The 21,671-nt window shown below is 39.4% G+C and overlaps 2 protein-coding genes across 4 annotated transcripts in view; one reads left to right on the top strand and one right to left on the bottom strand.

Annotated features, from left to right (window-relative positions):
* The window catches only part of MAP3K19 (mitogen-activated protein kinase kinase kinase 19), a 71,877-nt gene extending 58,494 nt beyond the window's left edge, over positions 1-13,383 (bottom strand). Inside the window, exons 1-2 of the mRNA XM_025856911.2 lie at positions 13,333-13,383; positions 778-973 (exon numbers count right to left, since the gene is read on the bottom strand). Coding sequence (XP_025712696.2) covers positions 778-951 — 174 coding nt within the window. The 5' untranslated portion in view covers positions 952-973; positions 13,333-13,383. The remainder of the gene's footprint in view (positions 1-777; positions 974-13,332) is intronic.
* Positions 13,384-16,100: 2,717 nt separating this feature from the next.
* The window catches only part of RAB3GAP1 (RAB3 GTPase activating protein catalytic subunit 1), a 115,532-nt gene continuing 109,961 nt past the window's right edge, over positions 16,101-21,671 (top strand). For 2 of the 3 annotated variants that reach the window (XM_025856892.2, XM_073884645.1), the window contains exons 1-2: positions 16,101-16,179; positions 16,279-16,334. In XM_025856892.2, coding sequence (XP_025712677.1) covers positions 16,162-16,179; positions 16,279-16,334 — 74 coding nt within the window. In that variant the 5' untranslated portion in view covers positions 16,101-16,161. The remainder of the gene's footprint in view (positions 16,180-16,278; positions 16,335-21,671) is intronic. The other variant, XM_073884654.1, reaches the window with a different exon arrangement.

Below are 21,671 nucleotides of genomic sequence, written 5' to 3'. Positions count from 1 at the left end.
GATCTAAGAAATTGGGGCAGGCTAACTTATTAGCTTATAAGCAGAGTAAAAATCTTAGATCTTTCATAGTTCTTGACATAGATCTGCAGATGAAGAAGTCTGAGAGAGGAAAGGATGTGGTTGGAGGAGGATGTGGGATCAGTGGAGGTGTTTGTTTATTTATGTGTCGTCAGAAAGGAGATATCTAAGCATATTAAATTCTAATGGAAAGTAGCGTTGTTGTCTGTAATCACATAAATATGGAAAGCACCCGTGGCAAAACAGAGGAAATGATTAACCCCAAATTCAGAGTAATGATTATGAAGGGTGGGGGACACAATTCAGGAGGAGAATATAAAAGGCTTTTGAGTCATGGAAATATTCTAATTTTTGGCTTGGATGGTAGGTACATGGGTGCTAATGTCATTATTTTTCTTTAGGTTGTATATACATTTTTTAACATATATGCTACATTTTATAATTTGTTTAAAAAGTGTTAATAGAAAGGAGTCAAAAGAGAAAAAAGCTAAGAATATAGTCAAGAGGGAGGCTATTGAGATGGCTAGGCCACTTGCATTTAGACTCTCAAGAACTTATAGAGGCATCAACCTGCCCAGTTGAGTGCAATTTGTCTTTTTCATCCTCATGTCCCCATTCGAAGCCCTTTCCTATTCCCTTTGAAGCCTGCCTTCAGGCATTCTTTTATAGAGGTAAGTGATGATGCTATTTGTAAGGAGCTCATTCCTGGAATCCTTAGCTTAGAAGATTACCCATGGGCCCCGGGACATCACACAGTACCTCTGCTAGATTTTCTTCTGCTGCAGTAATGAGAGGTGTATTCCCAGTCTTTGGATGCTGAAAGTTAAGGTTTCCAAGGATGGAATGGACTTTGGTAATATAGTCACAGATGAGTTCCACATTACCCCTTGAAACTATTTCCAGGAAATCAGGAATCAGTTTATTTTTATTCATCTTGCTAATTCCATATAATTGCCTGCCAAAGAAGAGAAACAATTTAATTAAATGAGAGCCAACAAAACATGGGTGGTTCAAACGTAATGTATTCTATCTTTAGCGTCACCTCTTTCCCTCTTTTATGTATAAAATATTATAACAGTTTTAAAGACAATTTTGAAAAAGAGGAAAACCTAGTAATCCCATCAGTCTTGGTTCTGTGCACATGTTTTAAATTATAAATAACAATTTTTACCATCACTTTGTGAGTTCTGCTGTGGTACAGTAGAAGAAAGGATGGATCAACACCAGCATGGGAGGAACAGAGGCTCTGGAGCCTGAAAGAATGTGGGTTTGAATCCCTCCTCCACAGATTACCAACTGTGTAAACTTGAGCACATCATTCAACTTTTCCAAGCTTAACTTCCTCATCTCTAAAATGGAAATAACAACCCCCTCTTCAAATGGCTGGTGAGGATCTGAAATACTATATAGAAAGCTTTGGCACTCCTTCAACAGATGAATGGATAGAGCAGATGTAGTTCATATATACAATGGAATATTACTCAGTCATCAGAAAGGATGAATAGTTACCATTTACATCAACATGGATGGAACTGGAGGATATTATGCTAAGCGAAATAAGTCAATCAGAGAAAGACAATTATATGGTTTCACTCATATGTGGAATATAAGAAATAGTGTAGAGGATCATAGGGGAAGGGAGGGAAAACTGAAGGGGAAGAAATCAGAGAGATAAACCATGAGAGAGTCTTGACTCTGGGAAACAAACTGAGGGTTGAGGAAGGGGAGGTAGGAGAGGGGATGGGGTAACCAGGTGATGGGCATTAAGGAGGGCACCTGATGTGATGAGCACTGGGTGTTACATGCAACCGATAAATCATTGAACACTACGTCAGAAACTAGTGATGTATTATATGTTGGCTAATCGAATTTAAATAAATAATAATAATTTTAAAAAACAAAGCTTTGGTACATTCTATTGGTGAAAATTCTTGTAGGATTTTATTTTCTTTAGTGTTGTTTATTAAAATCCCTGTAACTATTTTCTTTATGGAAGTTCTATTTTCCTAACAACACCATAAACTCCTCAGTAGCAGGAACATTCCATGCCTTACATTTTGTATCCTCAATAACTCTAGTACAATGTGAGTCACTGAAGAGCATGGTGGCCACCATTCCAGATTTTCCAGGAAAATCCTGATTTTATATATGTCATCTCAGTTTTCCAAATCACTGAAATACCTCTTAAAGTGCAATTTTTGAAGTCACCAGATTATCTCTCCCATGGAGCCTCTTGCTGTTGGAAACAGCACAAAATCATTTGTCAGACTCTATATTCCACCTTCAGCTTCTAAAACCATAGTCACTGCATGTAGGCATATGCTATTTCATTGAACTGGCAATTTACTTGCAATGCACTGGCATTATGTTGAAAGCAAGAAAACAAAAAGCCCATTTCATAGTACAACTTTGTGGATAAAAGTTACCAAAAATAAACAAGAAAATGTCTAGAATTGGTCTTTCATGTTCTACACACACAAATGCCTTAGAATTCATAGGCCAGATTATATAGGGCCTTCTTTTTCAAAGAGAACATGTATTTCACCCCAGAAATAGTACTACTTGATAAATTCATTCATTCATTTAAGAGGCTACTGTATGTCCTTCAGTTGTTTTCATTGACCTGTCACAATCGAAAATAACATAAAATAGCTAAGACAAAATGGAAGGAAAAAAATTATAATTGTCAAAGCAAGCAACAAATAATGAATCTTACAATGTCAGAGAAATGGGATAGTCATGTGACTGGAGCACTCTGTGGGAAAAAGGGCATCAAAAATATTTGGGGAGCTGGAGTGGAGAGGAAAGGATAGTTTTGACAAGGGGAAAGGCATGAACGAGGCCCATACTCAGGGTCAACGAGAAGAGAGTGGACCAGATGGGAAGCTACATTTTACTTCTGAACAGGTTGGGAAGCCCACAGAGAGTTTTGAGTAGTGCCTTTTAGGAACAGTGGTACTTTGAGAAGATTATTATGATAGACAACAGAAAGGCAAAAATAGAAATTGAAAGTAAAGCTTAAAGGATTTGTGACCGATTGGCCATAGAAAATGAGAAACGGGTCCAAGAGGATGTGTTTGGGCACCCAGGGAAGACCTGATGCTGGGGTAGGCAGCCACTTGCTTTTACAGAATGATAATCAATGAGGTCAGCAACAAAGCCGGCATGTAAGTAGGGTGTCTTGTTTCCTTGGCTCTCCAAGAAATGCAGCCTTGGGCGAGTGCAGTTTCCTAAACTAGCTTGAGCATAAGAATTTTGGCATTCCCTTGTTAGGAATAAAGATTCCCAAGTTCCTTTTGATTTAGCCTGTATGGAATGAGGCTGGGGATTCCCCCCATTTTTTGTTTTAATTTAAAAAAATTTTAATAGACTCATTTTAGTTAGTTATTTTTAATAGACTTGCTTTAAATAGACTTTATTTTTTTTAGAGTAGTTTTAGGTTCACAACAAAATCGAATGGAAAGCGCAGAGGTTCCCATATACCCCTTGACACCACATATACACAGCCTCCCCATTATCAACATCCAGCACCACACTGGTACATTTGTTACAACTGATGAACCTACACTGACACATCATTATTGTCCAAAGTTTAGAATTTACTCTTAGGGCTCATTCTTGGTGTTCTACACTCTAGGACTTTGGACAAATGTATAATGATATGTACCCACCTTTATACTATTAGAGTAGTTTCCCCTAAAAATCCTTTGTGCTCCACCTATTCAACTGTCTGACCCTCAATCCCTGGCAACCACTTATCTTTTTACTGTCTCTAGGACATACCTTTTTTTTTGCTCAAGCTTTCAGGTCATTTCTATTATTAAACAACTTCTAGAAACATTGACCTAGTGGTTAGAATCCAATCCACAATCTTTCTTGCAATTCATTTTCTTTTCTTCCCCCACCCCCAAGATTTATTTATTTAATTGAGCTAGAGGGAGAGAAAGAGAGAGAGTGCGAGCATGGGGGAAGGAGCAGAGGGAGAGAATCTCCAAGTGGACTACCCACTGAGTGCAGAGTCTGACACAGGGCTAATCCCGTGACCCATGAGATCACGACCTGAGCCGAAACCCAGAGTCAGACACTTAACTGACTGAGCCACCCAGGCGCTCCTCGTTTTATTTTCTAATTGACATTTAACATTACCACTTATTCCTTTTGATTTAAATTTCTTAGAATAAATACCATTTGCCCCTAAATTTCTGATAGAGAAAAAACTGAAATAGAGAATGAATTCCTCGAGTCTCTCCCTAGTTTTGTTCAAAATGCTGTTACATAATAATAATATTAATAATAATATAATCATAACAGCAGTAATGTTTAACATTTATTGAATGCTTACTACATGCCATATGCTATTCTAAATGCTTTACATATATTTTATCTATTTAATTCCAAACAACACCATCCGGAGAATAGTATTATTATCCATATTTTACAGATGAGGAGATTTAGGCACAGGTGTTGGCAAAATGGGCTCTCATCCAGGAGACATGTCGGTGCTAGGCCCCAAAAAGACTTAATGCAACTGGTATTTAAAGGAACATTCGTAAAGTAGGCCTATTTTCATTTCTTTGGATCCTGGGTAGAGAGGGGTGGGTTGATCATACCCATTAGCAGTACTGGGCTGGGTCTAGTTTTGCTGTTGTTTTATTTATTTTTTCTTTCTTCAACTCTGATCTCTCCCACTCCCCTGTGCATGTTTTAAATTTGCCCAAATGGTATTATTACTTAGTTTTTAACTTAATACTTTGTTTTAAAGCTTTAACCTTGTACTTATGTGTACCTCTGTTTGTTTGCTTCTAATGGCTGCATAGCATGTCTCCACCACACTTTATTATCCGTGCCTTGGTTATGGACATCTAAGTTGCCTCCAACTTGCCACTCCATAAACAACACTGCAAATAATATCCCTGTTCAGGCCTTGTTATGCACTGTGCAAAAGTTTCTCTAAGGTGAATGAATCGAGGGTGGGAGGATGGGTTAGCCTGGTGATGGGTATTAAAGAGGGCACGTACTGCATGGAGCACTGGGTGTTATACACAAACAATGAATCATGGGACACTACATCAAAAACTAATGATGTAATGTATGGTGATTGACATAACAATAAAAAATTTAAAAAAATAAGGTGGATGAGTCGAATGTATTTAATTTCGCGAAATACCGCCAGGTTATTCCCCATGATGGCTGCACCAATTTATACTCCCACGAGTAGTGCCTGTTTTTTTTAAGCTCTTCTGAGGGAAGCAGACAGTTGGTTGACTGCTGTCACTTAATCATCATTATCATTATCATCAACATTGAATAAGCAGTGTACTTGGAACACTGCTAGGGGCTGAAGGATCAAATGATACACTCGACATTAGGCCATAGAAAAATTTTAAAATCAGCATACATATTTGTCCCAGCAAATGGCTTTGAAACTTGGATTTATATACTTCTTTTTGAAAATGCAAAAGTATTTGCGATATCATAGGTAAAAGAAACACCTTCAGAAACAAAGTAAAGCTGAAAATCAGGTATTCAAATAATGACTAGGCAAGGAATATATACTTAAAATCATTCATAAAGTGGAAATAAAACCCCAAAGATATTTCTTTGGAAGGTTATTACCCTTAGCAATGAAATGACAATGGATGTTCAGGAGTTGTGGCTTAATTCTTTAATGTTACCTTTAAGTGAGAGCATTTCACAAGTAGTATCTGCCATTTAATAAAAAATATACCAGATTTAAACCAAACTATTATAAGGCTATAATGCTCACTCTACTGGAATTAATTTTTTTTTTTAAGTAGGCTCTATGCCCACCGTGGGGCTTGAACTCACGACCCTGAGGTTAAGAGTCACATGTTCTACCAACAGCCAGCCAGGCACCCCTGGAATTAAAAATTTTTTAAAAAAGAGCTAAACCAAATAGCAACCTGCAAGTTATCAAATCAAACCACTACAGTACTGGGCAATGTGGTCATTATTTGGTCATTCATTGTCTCACGCTGAGTCGTGGCTAGAGGAAGACAATGAAAATTGGATCAGCATATAGCAGTATTCCTATACACAGGTAAGCTCTTTCGATTAACATGGACAGACCCACATTGCTTTTTATTAGTGAGTTCCATTTCCTCTTCTGATCTTCAGTCTGCACGTTTCCAAGTTGTTGTTTTTTTTAATAAGAAAATGTTTCTCAGTTTTCCTTTCAGGATTGTTTTGATCAATGATTTTTAAGCAATAATATTTTATTCCACAGGGATTTCTGGTTTAGCATCCAGTAAAACCCAGTGTCTTTTATCTTTTACTGTGTGCATTGTTAGTCTACTTGTAAAACAAAGCATTTTATTACACTGTACATTTCATTTGGAATCTTACGTAATTGAGACTTAAAGTAATGGGATCCCTTTTCATGTTGAGAAAATATGGCCAGGTCACATATATACAGTACTGAGTGTTTACAAGAAGACTTGTATCATTTAAAGTTAACACATACTTAAGTGACTAAACTAAAATAAAAGATGTCCCTGGGTATAATTAAATCAAAGCAAGTATTTTTGTATACTTTTCTTGCCCTTACCAGTTTAGCCTGTGATCTAGAGGCATTTGCATAAAGTATTAGAAAGGATTGTCTTGATATTTGAAAACTCAAAGATAGTTTATTACAGCAACTCTAAGGATATAATTATTTGAGATTAGGACATAGTTTCCTCTATCAGTTTACCTGATGTTCCTCCTCTGGGACATCCTTTGGGGAGAAGAAAAAAAGTTGCAACATAGGGCAATACCTAAAATGTGCCAAAAAGTGGAGATTTGGCTTACCTATGTTGCGTTTTGCCGAGGGAGCTGATACACAGTTGAAGAAAGACCGAGAAAAACAGCAGTCGATGTCATCCTAATTTATTGTGGCACTGATTTCTGGGACAGCTGTCAACCCACGCTTCAGTAAAGGATCCATTCAAAAGCAGCATAGATACAGATTTTTTCTTTGATTATTTTCCAATGTTGCACAGCTCAAAGTACTTAAAAAAATAATTAAAGCTGGTTCTGTGTGCACAAACCCTTCAGTTAGCTGCAAAGAGCCTGCTTAGTTTACGGGTTGTCACCCAGGCAACCATCCACTGTGCATTTAGCTTTGAGAATTGAAGGCAGGACAATCTCATCCAGGAAGGAAAACAAGCATTGTACACTCTTCAAAGTTGCTGTTTAAGTGCTTGAAGGAGTTGGACCGTAGTGTAATTCCATGCTTGGCACAATTGCCATTATCATCTTACCCACTGAGACTTTCTCCAGGAAAGCCATACCTTTGTTATTGCTATAATGTGCTAGAAGGATCCCTTTCCAAATCTAAATATAAGTTACAGAGCAGGAGAATCCAATAGATTACCCCCAGACTGGTTGTACTCTTAGAGTCATGTTTGAAAAAGCACCAGTGAATGGAAGTTCTTCCATCAGAACGTATTTCTTGTCTAGACTTGTGATATTCCCAAGCAAAGTCTTTAGGAAATGGACTGTATTTTTGTCTGATTCATAAAAGCTAATAAACCCAGCTGTAAGAGACTTTAAGTTGTGGACTACACGAACACTCATGAGGAGGTAGACCCAAGGCACTCTAAAACATAGGGTCGTCTGCCATTTGTATAGCTGCTAGTTTTTTTTTTTTTTTAATGCCATTTACTGGAGGATGCAGGGGGTTTTCTTCAGAAGATGTACTTGTTATATATACTCAACTGCAAAGGGTGCAAATATTTTATTGTAACAACAGGTGGCATTTATTAAATTCTTACTAGGTTAGTCCTTTACGTTAATGATGTCATTTAACCCCCACAACAGCTCTAAGGAGTTGATTCTATAATCACCATCATTCCCCATGTTATAGATGAGAACACTGAGGCTTAGAAGAAATTTTTAAGCTAGTAAATGGTAGAGCTAGGGACTGAACCAAAGCGGCCTAACTGCAAGGTTGAAGTATTAACCACTTTTACGATGCTAACACACACAACACACACACACACACACACACACCTCGAGTCAGTGGAAGCTGCGGGGTAAAAGACCACTCAGAGATTGCTAGGTTTCTGTACACTCTTTCATCACCTCATTCAGCCTAAAGCGCTTTAACGCTAATCCAAGCACATGCAGGCTGTTACTCAATTTTACTTTCTACATCCTTCCGTGTTTCTGCTGCCAGGAGGAGCAGTACTCTTTATTAGCTTTTTTGTCAAGAGAAAGTTATAAGTACTGTACTTTCTGATGTGTAGAATTTCTGCAGGGTTACCCTTGGGCTCAGCCTGGTCTGCGGTCCATGAATTTTTCTATTGGTTCCTCAAAGAGCAGTCCTCCCCTTGTCTCTCATTTTGAGAAACAGTCATTCACTCAAATCATGTTTTTTTCAAGAAACACAAATTTTCAGAAGCAGTGGCAAGATAAGCATGCAAAACAAGGAGAATCCAGTGTTCGCCCCTTATCCTCAGGGAATATGCTTCAAGACCTGCAGTGAATGCCTGAAACCTCAGATAGTACCGGACCCTCTATACACTGGTTTTTCCTATACATACATAGCTAGAATAAAGTTTAATTTATCAATTAGGCATACTAAGAGATTAGCAACAATAATTACTCATGGAATAGAACAATTATGACCTTATACTGTAATAAAAGTTCTGTGAACGTGTCTTTCTCTCTCTCAAAATAACTTATTGTACTGTGCTCACCCTTCTTCTTGTGATGATGTGAGGTAAAAAAATGCCTACGTGATGAGATGAAGTGAGGGGAACGATGCAGGTGCTGTGACGGACGTAGCCTCACACTACTGCTTCCCGAGGGTGGTTGACCATGGGGAACTAAACCTATGGTAACCGCGGATAAGGGGGGGGCTCCTGTATCAGCTGATAAGGCCACCACAGAGCTATGTAGAAGGCTCTAGGGAAGCCTGGAACTTTCTCAGTTGGAAGGGCTGGGGTATATTAGTTTGCTAGGGCTTCTATAACAAAATACCACAGCCTGGGTGGCTTTGGCAACCGAAGTTGGTTTCCTCACAATTCTGCAGGCTGAGAATTCAAGATCAACGTGTTGGCAGGTTTGGTGTCTCCCGAGGCTCCTCTCCTCAGCTTGCAGGTGGCTCATTCTCACTGTTGTCATAGGGTCTTTTCTCTGTGCACAAGCCCTTGATGTCTCTCCCTATGGCCTAATCTCCTTTTTTAAATAAGAACACCAATATGATTGGATTAGGGGCCACCCTAATGGCCTCATTAACTTATTCACCTCTGTGAAAGTCTTACCTCCAAATATAATCACATGCTGAGGTACTAGGGATTAGGGCTTCAACATATGAATTTGGGGGGAACACAGTTCAGCCTATAACAGCATAGGGAGTCTTCAGAGAAGAGATAATTACCTGAGCTGAAATTTGAAGGACAAATAGTTCACCAGGTAAACCACAGACAGAAGGATATTGCAGATAAACTAAACGACAGCATGTCCAGAGGAAAGAGAAAGCATAAAATGTTGAAAGTATTGTGCTTGGCATGTACATGTGTGGTTGGACCACAGAATACATGGTGGGGGCGTAGGGGGGTGGAGGGGAAGTGAGGCTATTTCCAGCTGAATTGGGAGACGTTAGAAGATTTTATTCATCACGGGGCGCCTGGGTGGCTCAGTTGCTAAGCGTCTGCCTTTGGCTCAGGTCATGATCCCTGGGTCCTGGGATTGAGCCCCTCCTGGAGCCCCGCATTGGACTTCCTGCTCAACGGGAAGCCTGCTTCTCCCTCTCCCACCCCCCCACTTGTGTTCCCTCGCTCACTGTCTCTCTCTGTCAAATAAATAAATAAAATCTTAAAAAAAAGATTTTATTCATCGGGAGACATGATCAAATCTGTATTTTAGGAAGATCCTCCTGACAGCAGGAATAACAATTAATTGAAGGAGAGGGGCAGATAGAAATGTTAAAAGATTATTGTAGTGGGCCAGGAAACAAATGATGGAGACATAACCTGAATCCATAACAGAAAAGATAAATGACCACAGAAAAACAAGTGAAAGATTTGAAATCACTCTTTTTTTTTTTAAGATTTTATTTGTGGGGCTCGATCCCAGGACTTTGGGATCATGATCCGAGCCACAGGCAGATGCTTAACGACTGAGCCACCCAGGCACCCCTGAAATCACTCTTAATAGGAGAGGAATACAAATGGCTGGGAAACACATTTAAATCACACATTAACCTCACTAGGGATCAGGAAAATGTAAATCAAACCATGTTTTGTTTAGCATACGGACAAAAATTTAAAAGACTTGTAATATTAACTGTGTGGGAAAATAGCAACTCTTATACACTATTAGAGTATATATAAATTTGTAACACTCATTTTGGACATTGCAATCTGGTGCTATCTATTGCTTTTTAAAATGCACACATTCTTTACCTTGGTATTCCCATTTCTCAGTATTCACCCTAGAGTAATTCTGACAGATGATCACAAAGATGCAGGTATAATAAAATTTTACCTTAGAATTTTTTTATTTTTTAAGTTGTTTTTATTTTTATTTTTAAATTTTATTTATTCGTTTGTTTGTTTAGAGGGGGAGGGTCAGAGGGAGAAGGAGAGAGAGAACCTTAAGCAGGCTCCACTCTGAATGCAGAGCCGGATGTAGGGCCCCACACGGGGCTCACCCTCACAACCCTGAGATCATGACCCGTGCCAAAATCAAGAGCAAGACACTTAACCAACGGAGACACCCAGGTACCCTTAGAAGGATATGATTACTCCATAAACTTGTACACATTTCTCAAGACTCTTCAATTAATTCTTTTGTTTCCTCCATTCTGAGTTCAAGACCCACTAAAATATTTTAAAAATGGAAACACAGTCTTGGACAAACTAGTACTGTTCTTAACTGAATCTACCAGACATGTGCCACACTTAAGAATTGGAACTGGAACTGGTTGTTCTTGACTTATTATTATCATCTTGAAGGACTTCAATTACTTTATACTTGAAACTTCCTGAGGGTAGGCATCTTATTTTTATGTTTTTGTTTCCTAGTTTCTACAAAGTGCCAGGCACATAGCAGCTGCTTTTAATAAATCTTTAGCAAATGAAGAAATGACAGAATGAGTGGTAAGTGACTAAAGACTGTGAAGGAGTGAATAAATCACTTCTCTGAAAATTCTCTGGAGACTCAAAACTAGTGATGTAATGTATGGTGATTAACATAACATAATAAGAAAAAAATTCTCTGGAGACTCCCTGCCTTGGTGATTGTACCTTTTTCTAGTTCAAGAAATACTGGAGTACTTTTTTTTTTAATTTATTAAAAAAAATTTTTTTAAAGATTTTATTTATTTATTTGACAGAGAGAGACACAGCAAGAGAGGGAACACAAGCAGGGGGAGTGGGAGAGGGAGAAGCAGGCTTCCCACCAAGCAGGGAGCCCAATGCGGGGCTCGATCCCAGGATCCTGGGATAATGACCTGAGCCGAAGGCAGATACTTAACTGACTGAGCCACCCAGGTGCCCCTATTTTTTAAAAAAATTTTTAAAAAAGATTTTATTTATTTATTTGGCAGAGAGAGAGAGAGCGCACAAGCAGGGGGAGCAGCAGAAGGAGATGGAGAAGCAGGCTCCTAGCTGAGACTGGGATCATGACTTGAGCTGAAGAACACACACACAATATTTAATATTCTAAAAAAGTACTCCACTATTGGGATGCCTGGGTGGTTCAGTCAGTTAAGCATCCAACTCTTGATTTCTGTTCAGGTCATGATCTCAGGGTTGTGAGATGGAGCCCTGTGTCAGGCTCTGTGCTCAGCCAGGAGTCTGCTTGAGATTCTCTCTCCCTCTTCCTGTGCCCTTCTCCCCCACCAAATAAATAAATAATTAAAAAAAATATTGTGTGTGTTCTGAAAGGTCACTTGGATATTTTCCTACCACTGATTTTGGAAAGAGTTTGAAGAAGTCGGATTAACCATCATGCATCCCTTTCTAAATCATATGTCTTATCTCAGACTGTGAGCAAGGATGATTCTTTGAATCCCTCCATAGGATTGACCACAATGCTATGACTTGATAAATATTACTGAGTGAATGAAAAAATGCTGCCTGAGGATTTTGCTTTAGAGATTTCTCTTTAAAGAGTTTCTTATTTTCACAGCACGTGTTTGTCTTCCGGCTCTACTTCTATTGTAGTTGCTCTCCCTGCACAGAGGCATCCAGGTAGGTGAGGATGGTGTAGTCTCACTGCTGTTGCCCCTCTCACAATGTTTGCTGTTTCACTAAGACCTAATTAAATTGTTATGCCCCCACATTCCTCTGAGGACTAAGCCAAGGGTGACTTTTTTTTCCCAGGCATCTAACCTTTTAAATTGCCTAAGCGTCAAAATTCTCCCCATGGCTATTATTGGTTAACACCTCGAAATAACCGAAAATTATGCCAGTGAGGAAACGTGCTTGCAACAGAAAAACCCTTGCCTTTGGACGTGTAGCCAAAGAGCTCTTAATACTGAAGAAACAAAATCTTTTCTGCCTTGTGAACCAGTGAAAATCTAATAAAAGTGTGTCTCCCCCGGGTACTTTACATCATTAGCATCCTGGCTTCACACTTCGCTTTAACAAATAACTTATTTTAAAAATTTCTCCAGGGAGGAGACAAGAAGCCAAAAATATCTTGGAAGAAAACTTTACCTAGCAAACCGGTAAGGCTGTTTCATCCAGTTTCTAAAATTTAACTTCCTGCAGCAAAGTCTTTGTGATTTTTTAGTTTCTCATTTTGGTATGTACTGAAACATGGATAAGCGGGGAGGAGGAAAAAGTAATGCCTTTCATGTGAGTAGCACTTCCTGGTTTTCATACTAAATTCATGATAAATGCTCCTACTACAGTTGATCACCTACTACGTGCCAGGACATTGCACTAAACAATTTACATACATTCATAGAACTTAATCTTTGCCACAATCTTTTGCAATACGAGGTCCTAGAAGTTCTATTTTACTAATAAAGATGATGGGTTTGGAAGAGTTAAGTAATTTGCCCCAAGTCATATACTGTAGTTAGTAAATGGTTGAACCTGGGTTTGTCTGACCTTAAGAGCTACAGACTTGGGACACCTGGGTGACTCAGTCAGTTAAGTGTCTGCCTTTAGCTCAGGTTATGATCCCAGACTCCTGGGATTGAGTCCCTCATCAGGCTCCTTGCTCACTCCAGGGAGTGCTACTTGAAAGGTGATCTTCAGGGGTTCACCTCCTGAAGCAAGTCTTCTGAATGCAATGTGAATGGTGCCCTCTGGGGTTGTGTGACCAACAGCTCTGGATTTCCTCCTCTCTCACCTTATCAGGAACTTCAACTCTCCCAGCTCCCGTTCATCATCAGTCTCTCTTAGATTATCATCCACACGCAAACATATCTGTTCTCCTCTACCTTAAAGACAAAGGAAAACCCCAGAAACAACATCAATCACCCTTGATCCAATATTCCTCTATCACTCGCTTTTAAGCAGCGGTCAGTATTTACCATCGTGAAACATTTTCCTCTCTCGGGTTCTGTGCCATCACTCTTTCTTTGCTTTCCTATTTCTCAAGCCATTTCTTTCCTCCTTCTTTCACTGAATACTTTTCCTTTATCCATTCTCTAAATATAAAATGTTTTCAGGTCTTCAGATGAGGCTCTTTTCTTAAATCGCCTCATCTGTTCTTGTGATTTAAGATCCACCCAAAAATCTTCACCACCAGGTCTTGCCTCTGATTCCTAGTCTTATACCCAATTTTCTCCTTGACACCACTCCTTGAGTATCTTTGGGTACAAACCTGTCAAACTTCACACTACCCAAACCAAACACGAATTTCCTTGCTCCTTCCAGTCTTGCTCATCTCAGGAAATGGCATCATTTCCCACATATTTGCTCAGACCAGAAACCTGAAAATTATCTTGATTCCTTCCTTTCCCTTATCTCTACTTTCAATCCAGCATCAAGTCCCATCTATTGTTATCTCCCAAATGCATATCAAATAAGTTCACCATGTCAGCTGACTGCCCCAGTCCAAGACCCCACACCATCATCTATCACTGGATGCTTTAATAGTCACCAGCTGTCCCTACTTCTTTTACAATGCCTGCACCCCCAATCTGTTCATATAGTAGCCAGACTTTTGCAAAATGTAAATTGGATCATATTGCTCTCTTGCTGAATATATTTCAGTGACTTTTGTTGTGCTTCAAATACAGTCCAACTCTGTCCAGATGCTCTATTTGGTCTGGCCCATTCATACCTCTCCAACTTCATCACAAACACTGTGCTCTAAGTGCCCCCTTTTTGTTCATTGGATGGATCAGACTTTCCCACCTTCGAGCCTCTAGACATGCTTAGAAGCCTTCCACACTCTCAACCTGGTTGCCCCATCTTATCCTTCAGCTCTCCTTCAAGATTCTTCTTGTCAAGGGCCACCTGGGTGGCTCAGTCGTTAAGCATCTGCCTTTGGCTCAGGTCATGATCCCAGGGTCCTGGGATCAAGCCCCACACTGGGCTCCCTCCTAGGCGGCAAGCCTGCTTCTCCCTCTCCCACTCCCCCTGCCTGTGTTCCCTCTATCACTGTGTCTCTCTCTGTCAAATAAATAAATAAAATCTTAAAAAAAAGATTCTTCTTGTCATGATTACCATTGACCACTACATTGCTGATACTAATGCTGATACATGCAGCACCTCTTCATTCTGTTGTGCAATGAATTTCCAGTTTCCCTACTAGACTTTGAGTTCCTTGAAGTAAGGGTCTATATTTACAATACATCTTAATATCCTCACACAGTGATTGGCTTATAGTTAGCTGTTTATAAATGCTTATAAATGAATGGAGGATGCAAGTTGAGACCTCTTGGGAAAGACTGAGCCATAGTAACTCACAATCCCCCACTGGTATAGTAGATAGAAACTAGAAGGAACATCAGAATATAGGGGTGCAAGGTTTGGCACTAGAAATAACTATCTGTTGTCAAAATTCTTCTGACTTTAGTTTCCTCATCTGCCCTATCTATATCACTGAATTTTTGATATCTCTAACCTTTTAAGATAAGAAATTTTTTAAAAAAGATTTTATTTATTTATTTACTTGAGAGAGAGAGAGAGAGAGAGAAAACGAGTGGGGGTCGAGTGGGGGGGGCGGAGGGGAACGGAGAGGGAGGGGGAAAGAATCTCCAGTAGACTCTATGCTGAGTGTGGAACCCCTAGCAGGGCTCAATCTCACAACCCTGAGATCATGACCTGAGCCAAAATCAAGAGTTGGCCACTTAACTGATTGAACCACAAGATGAAAAAAATTTTTTTAATCACTGAAGCTGAATTTCTTAGTCCTCTACCAAATTCCTTCTTGTGGGTTGCAAAACTCATTAAATGAGATTTAATCTTTTTCCGCTTTTAATTATGAAAAATTTCAGACCTAACAGAAGTAGAATAGTATAAACAGCCATGTACCCATCTCTAGCTTAAGCTATTACCCACACATAGCTAATCTGGTTTTATTCCTAGCCCTACCCACTTTCCCGTCCCATTATTTTCATGCAAATCCTGGACATGGTATCATTTCATGATATACATTTCAGTATGTATGAGATATAATTATCTAGCTGCTACCCCTTCTGTTCCTCAGTGGCTTAAAAAGTGAAATATTCACTGAACAGTATGTTGCTCTTCCCAGAAACCAGATAACTAGCACAATGATTTTATTTCACGCTCCTCAAACTGGTGTAAATTATTTGAGGGGGTGGAGGAGGGTGGATATTACAGCATCTAGGCTTGGGCCTTGCAGTCAATAAATAGAGGTTGAATGAAAACAAATTCAATGTGGTTTAGGTTTTTTAATACAACTTTATCCACAGGACTCTAGGGCCTTGTCTTACCTCCTTGCTTCTGTTCTCTTCAGGAATTCATTACTTTAAAGGAAAATTTCAAATTCAAAGTTTTTCTTTTTTGTTTGTTTTTAAATCAAATGATTTCAGCCTTTGAGGACTTTTCTAGGCAGGACTCACTACTAGGGGGAGGTGCCTCCGGGGGCGGGTCTGCGCCGAGGCCCCGCCCCCGCTCGTTCCCCGCCCTCCTCATCCTCCTTCCCTTCGTCGTCCTGCTCTTCTTCCCGGCAGCCCTAGCGCCTTTCCCGGCGCTCCTCAAGATGGCGGCCGACAGTGAGGTGAGGTGTTTCCTCCTTACCTATTCCTGTCTGTAAGTTCGCTTCTCCGTGTCAGGGCCCGGGGGCTCAATCTGTTTTTCTATCTTTTCTTTACCGTAGCCCGAGTCCGAGGTATTTGAGATCACGGACTTCACTACTGCTTCGGAATGGGAAAGGTGAGTGAGTCGTATCAGTGGTTATCAGTACCGTGGGCCCCGGCGTCCCCCTGCCGCTTCCCCAACGTAGACCACATGTGATGCTACTTATGCGGGAAAAGTAAGACCGGCGAAGCCCCGGCTCTGCGTCTTCTCCTGTCCCCTGTGTGCTGCAAGGCTCTTATGCGTCTAGCGTCTGACAAGCCCCGGCCCGCCCCCGTCAGCCAAACCCTTGAGATACGGCTCTCAGAAAAAGTTTTGTTTACTCGGAGGCCACTTTCCTCAGACCTTGGTTGTTGCCCACCCGCAGAAACAATTTCCGTAGCTACCACTTTCGTTCCTGGTTTCATTTCCGTTTAACTCATTTTGTTATCATAAGCAGTAAACTTGGCAGTTGCTTTTTTCCTCTCGTGTGCATTGGTATACCCTTTTTTGGAGGGGGCCTTCATAGTACAGGTGGTTGTCCATCTGTCACACTCCCACCATCTCCATTCTGTCCTTTAGAATAACCTTTTAGGATAGGCTGCAGATGGCTTCGGAACTCTTTGATTCAAGTTGTTACATTCCAGTGGGTAATATGCCCAGCCTTCCTGTGACTTTCAAACCTCACTGAACAGCTGAGTGAAATTGTTGTATCACTGAAATTAGTTGGAAGCCAACTTTGTGAAGGAGTGATAGCTTAGATTGAGAGATTTTCTGGTCCGTGTCACAGAGACCCTTATGGGTGTGGAGGTCAGTATTTAGCTTGTTGCAGTGTTTTATAATCTTTCTGGTTGGGAGAGGAAATTTGTGCATGTTGTCATGAGATGACAGAGGAAAATATAAAAGATCCCTGCTGGAGGGGCGCCTGGGTGGTTCAGTTGGTTAAGTGGCCAACTCTTGATCTCAGCTCAGGTCTTGATCTCAGGGTCATGAGTTCAAGCTCTGTGTTGGGCTCCATGCTGGGTGTGGAGCCTACTTAAAAAAAAAAAAAAAAAATCCCTGCTGGAATACTAGTTTGACTTACGGTATCCTCCAAAACAGAAAAGTCAGTAAGACATAACCATACTGGCAAGGCTTTATTGAGCAGGTATTCTGTGTCCAGAGTTAAACTAGTGGAAAAGAACAAAGGATAAAACAAAACCTTTGATCCATGTGTTAAACAAAACAACAAATGGTTAAATTGTAAGCCAGCTTGTATTAACTATAAAAAAATAATTTAGGGATGCCTGGGTGGCTCAGTCGTTAAGCATCTGCCTTTGGCTCAAGTCATGATCCCAGCATCCTGGGATCAAGCCCCACGTCGGGCTCTGTGCTTGGCGGAGAGCCTGCCTCTCCGTCTCCCCCTGCTTGTGTTCTCTCTCTCGCTTTGTCTCTCTCTGTCAAATAAATAAATAAAATCTTTAAAAAATAATAATTTAAAGAAGGATAATTGTGGATCACAATTAAGGGAGATAATTTCATAGAAAAGATAGGAAATGAGCTGGGCCTTGAAAGTGGGAAGTGGTTGGTTAGACATGAGAAGGTATTCACATGAGCAGAGATGGGTGAAAATGAGCCTTTGGGACTTCATGAAGATGTCTTTACTGGAGTGAAGGCTGTCTATTAAAGGGAAATACATAAGATCAATAAAATGGGACAGGTTATGGACAGCCTCCAAAGGTCAGTAAAGGAATCTCTAGACTTGGTGCTTTAAGACCAGGAATTCTCAAACTTCAGTGTTCCTGATCATGTCTGAGGTGGACCTAAAAATGTGCATTTCTAGGAAGTTCCCAGGTGAGGCTGATGTTGCTGGTCAAGAGACCGCACTTAGAACCATTAAAGAGACCCTTGATTTTAGAGTGGCAAAGTGATCGGATGAGAGTTGTTACAGGAGATTAGGTAAAATGAAGCCAAGTGACTTACTTTGATCATTAGTTAGGTTGGTGATTTGGAGACTGGAGAGAAAGCCTAGGCGGGAGGATTGTAAGACATTTCAAAGATTTTTAGATACACTTGATGGACTGTTAGAGTAGAAAGAAACATGCAACTGGAATTTCTTGCCTGAAAGAATGAAGATAAAGTGGCAAAGTGGGAAGATTGCAGTTTTAGACCTATTGAATTTGAAATAATAACTTGATGTTTTGAAGGTAGATAGAAAAATGTTGTAACCTGAATCTTAGAGGGTGGGGTGAGGAAGCAACAAGGGTATGGAATGGAAACATGATTTTTTTCCCCTTAGGTAAATATTTAAAATATCCTGAAGTGCAATATTAAGTCCTTCAGCTCCTGATAACGGAAATAATTGTTAATACAGGTATGAGAACTACCACAAAGTAGGAAATTTGGTTTTTGGCTTTTATCCTCTTGTTTCTAGAGCTAAAGTAGTGTTTTACAGCTCATGGGAAAATGTTAAGACTTTGGAGTCTCTTAAACCTTGAGTTCAATGTGTGAATGAAAGTTCTTGTTAGTATGTTAGGAGCCAAAGAATTTATTGAGAGGACTGAATAGAACCCCCTCTTTTTAATCTTTTGTCCTTTGCAGAAGTGTTCGTTGAGTGCCCATGTGTCAAGTACAGTGGAGGACATATGAGTGTGTTAAATAAAAATTGACAATTCCTGCTCTTAACATATAGTCTAGTGGAAGAGACGGACATGAATCAAATAATAATACAAATGAGTCTGTAATTACAATTGAAATAAGACCTGAGAAGGGAAAGACACCTGGTCTTACAAAGGCAAATAAAAAAGGAATCTAATACAGAGAGGAGTCAGAGGAAATGACCCTTCGACTGTAATCTTGAGATTTTTCTGGGATAGTTATTAATTTTTTATAGTCAAATTCTCAATATTTTAGACTCTAACTTTTCTCTTTTAGCTAGTACCAATAGAAATCATAAAATAAGTATTTTGATACGTTCCTTTTACTGTGAAAGCAATATTATTTTAAATGATTTTTCTTTTTTTTTTTTTTAAGATATTTATTTATTTCACAGAGAGCGCGAGCGGGAACACAAGCAGGCCCGATGCTGGGCTCGATCCCAGGACCCTGGGATCATGACCTGAGCCGAAGGCAGACGCTTAATGACTGAGCTACCCAGGCGACTCTAAATTATTTTTTTTAAAGATTTTTTATTATAATACCTCACAGTAGAATTAAAAAGAAAAAAAAAATCTAAGAAACCTATAATTGTACCACTAGGAGATAGCTACTATTAATATTTTCAGAAAATTTCTTCTAATCTGTGTGTTGTAAACATTTTGTATCAAGACATATTAACACTTATTTCTATAGCTTCCATTTTTCATTTCATATATGAAATATATATATATTTCATTTTCTTATTTCCTCAAATGGCCTTCAAAAATGATTTTTAATGGCTGCATACTAATCCATTCAGTGGATATACCATAAATTTACAGCTGCTTGCTGCAGTTGGACAGTTAGGTGGCTTCCAATTTTTTACCTTTATAAATGCAATGTACATTTCACACGCACATTTTTTAGAAAGATTTTATTTTAGAGAGAGTGGGGGAGGGGCAGAGAGAGAGTCTTAAACAGACACACTTCCCGTTGCCTGGTATAGGGCTTGATCTCACGATGCTGAGATAACAATCTGAGCTGAAACCAAGAGTTGGCAGTTTAACCAACTGTGCCACCCAGGCGCCACTCACATGCACATTTTTGCTCACGTGGATACATTTAAAATTTTTATTTCCTTTTTTTCGTAAACATGTTGACTTATTTCTAGAGTATTCATCTTCATCACCAATAATTGCCTTTTGACTGAACTACCCAGAAGTGAATTAGTGTATTTATTAATACTGCCTTTAATTTTAAAGAGGGATTAATTAGAAGGTTCATTTAAATCATAAAAACTCCAATTTATCATGACTATCGTTACTGTCTTACAACAGATGTAAATATTAACTTATAATTATGTCACTGAAGGAAAAAACCTGATGCCTGTGAATATATTTTGACTAGAATTAACTCTACTACTCTAGCAATATGATGTAGGTGTTTTAGGAGAGCAATTTTGCTATTAGATTGCATCATACTTATATAAGAAGTTAGCTTCTTAGAGTAATAAAAGTCTTCTGAAAGAGTCTTTAATGCTATTCCTGAGCTTTGACAGTTCTAATTTGCTGATATTGAGCATGTCACTAGTCAAAATTCATTCTCTCTCTCTTTTTTTAAAGATTTTATTTTTTTATTTGACAGAGAGAGGTAGAGAGAGAGAGCGCACAAGCAGGGGGAGAGGGAGAAGCAGGCTTTCCACCAAGCAGGGATCCCGATGCGGGACTTGATCCCAGGACCCTGGGATCATGACCTGAGCCGAAGGCAGTCGATTAAACAACTAAGCCACCCAGGCGCCCCAAAATTCATTCTCTTTTTAATAGGTCTGCTTCATCAGAAGATTTAAAGATTAGATAGTGATTAGTTTTAAAATCTATCAGTTATTCCTTATAGCTGACAAATCTACTTGTAGTTTCTTGTCCGCTGTCCCTTAAAACACAGTTTATTTTATTTTTTAAGATTTTATTTGAGAGAGAGACAGAGAGAACAAGCAGGGGGAATGGCAGGTAGAGGGAGAGGGAGAAACTGGCTCCCCATGGAGCAGGGAGCCAGATGCAGGGCTAGATCCCAGGACCCTGGGATCATGACCTTGAGTCTATGGCAGGCACTGAACCTACTGAGCCACCCAGGTGCCCCAAAACATGGTTTATTTTAATGAGCAAAGTTCCTGAATGTTTTCTTTTTGGGGGGAGGGGGAGATAAATCAGTTCCTAAGTATATTCAAAGGAAAATTTAATTTAAATAGCTTAGTTATTTTGAAGGTAGGGAAAAGATTATTGGTTTCGTAGGTATCTTTTTTTTTTTTTTAGATTTTATTTATTTATTTATTTGTCAGAGAGATCCCAGGACCCTGGGATCATGACCTGAGCTTAAGGCAGACTCTTAACCGACTGAGCCACCCAGGTGTCCCGGTTTCATAGTTATCTTTACTAGTATCCTTTTAGCCTGTCAGTTTTTACTTCTGTTCCAAATTTATATTCATTTTAATATAGAGAGATTTATTCTTAATTTCTATTTTATAGAAGCAGAATGCTTTAATTGGATAAGAAGTAGACTTTAAAAAAGTCAAAATTTGGGGTGCCTGGCTGGCTCAGTCGATAGAGCTTGGAACTCTTGATTTGGGGTTCTATGTTCGAGTCCTATGTTGAGGGTAGAGTTTACTAAAAATTTACTTCAAGAAATCAAAATTTAAGAATTCTTGGGTTAGAGAAGATTATTTCCACATTTATTCTATATTCATAAAATAGACTGATAATACTGAACTTACTGAGCCTTCTCTGATAAAAATGTTAAAATATAAAAAATACTGTTTTTTTTTTT

This window comes from Callorhinus ursinus, unplaced genomic scaffold (assembly GCF_003265705.2).
Source record: "Callorhinus ursinus isolate GAN/ISIS: 27379988/994484 unplaced genomic scaffold, GSC_fseal_2.0 scaffold2, whole genome shotgun sequence".
In the NCBI taxonomy this organism is placed as follows: domain Eukaryota; kingdom Metazoa; phylum Chordata; class Mammalia; order Carnivora; family Otariidae; genus Callorhinus; species Callorhinus ursinus.
This window is presented reverse-complemented; position numbering and strand designations above follow the sequence as displayed.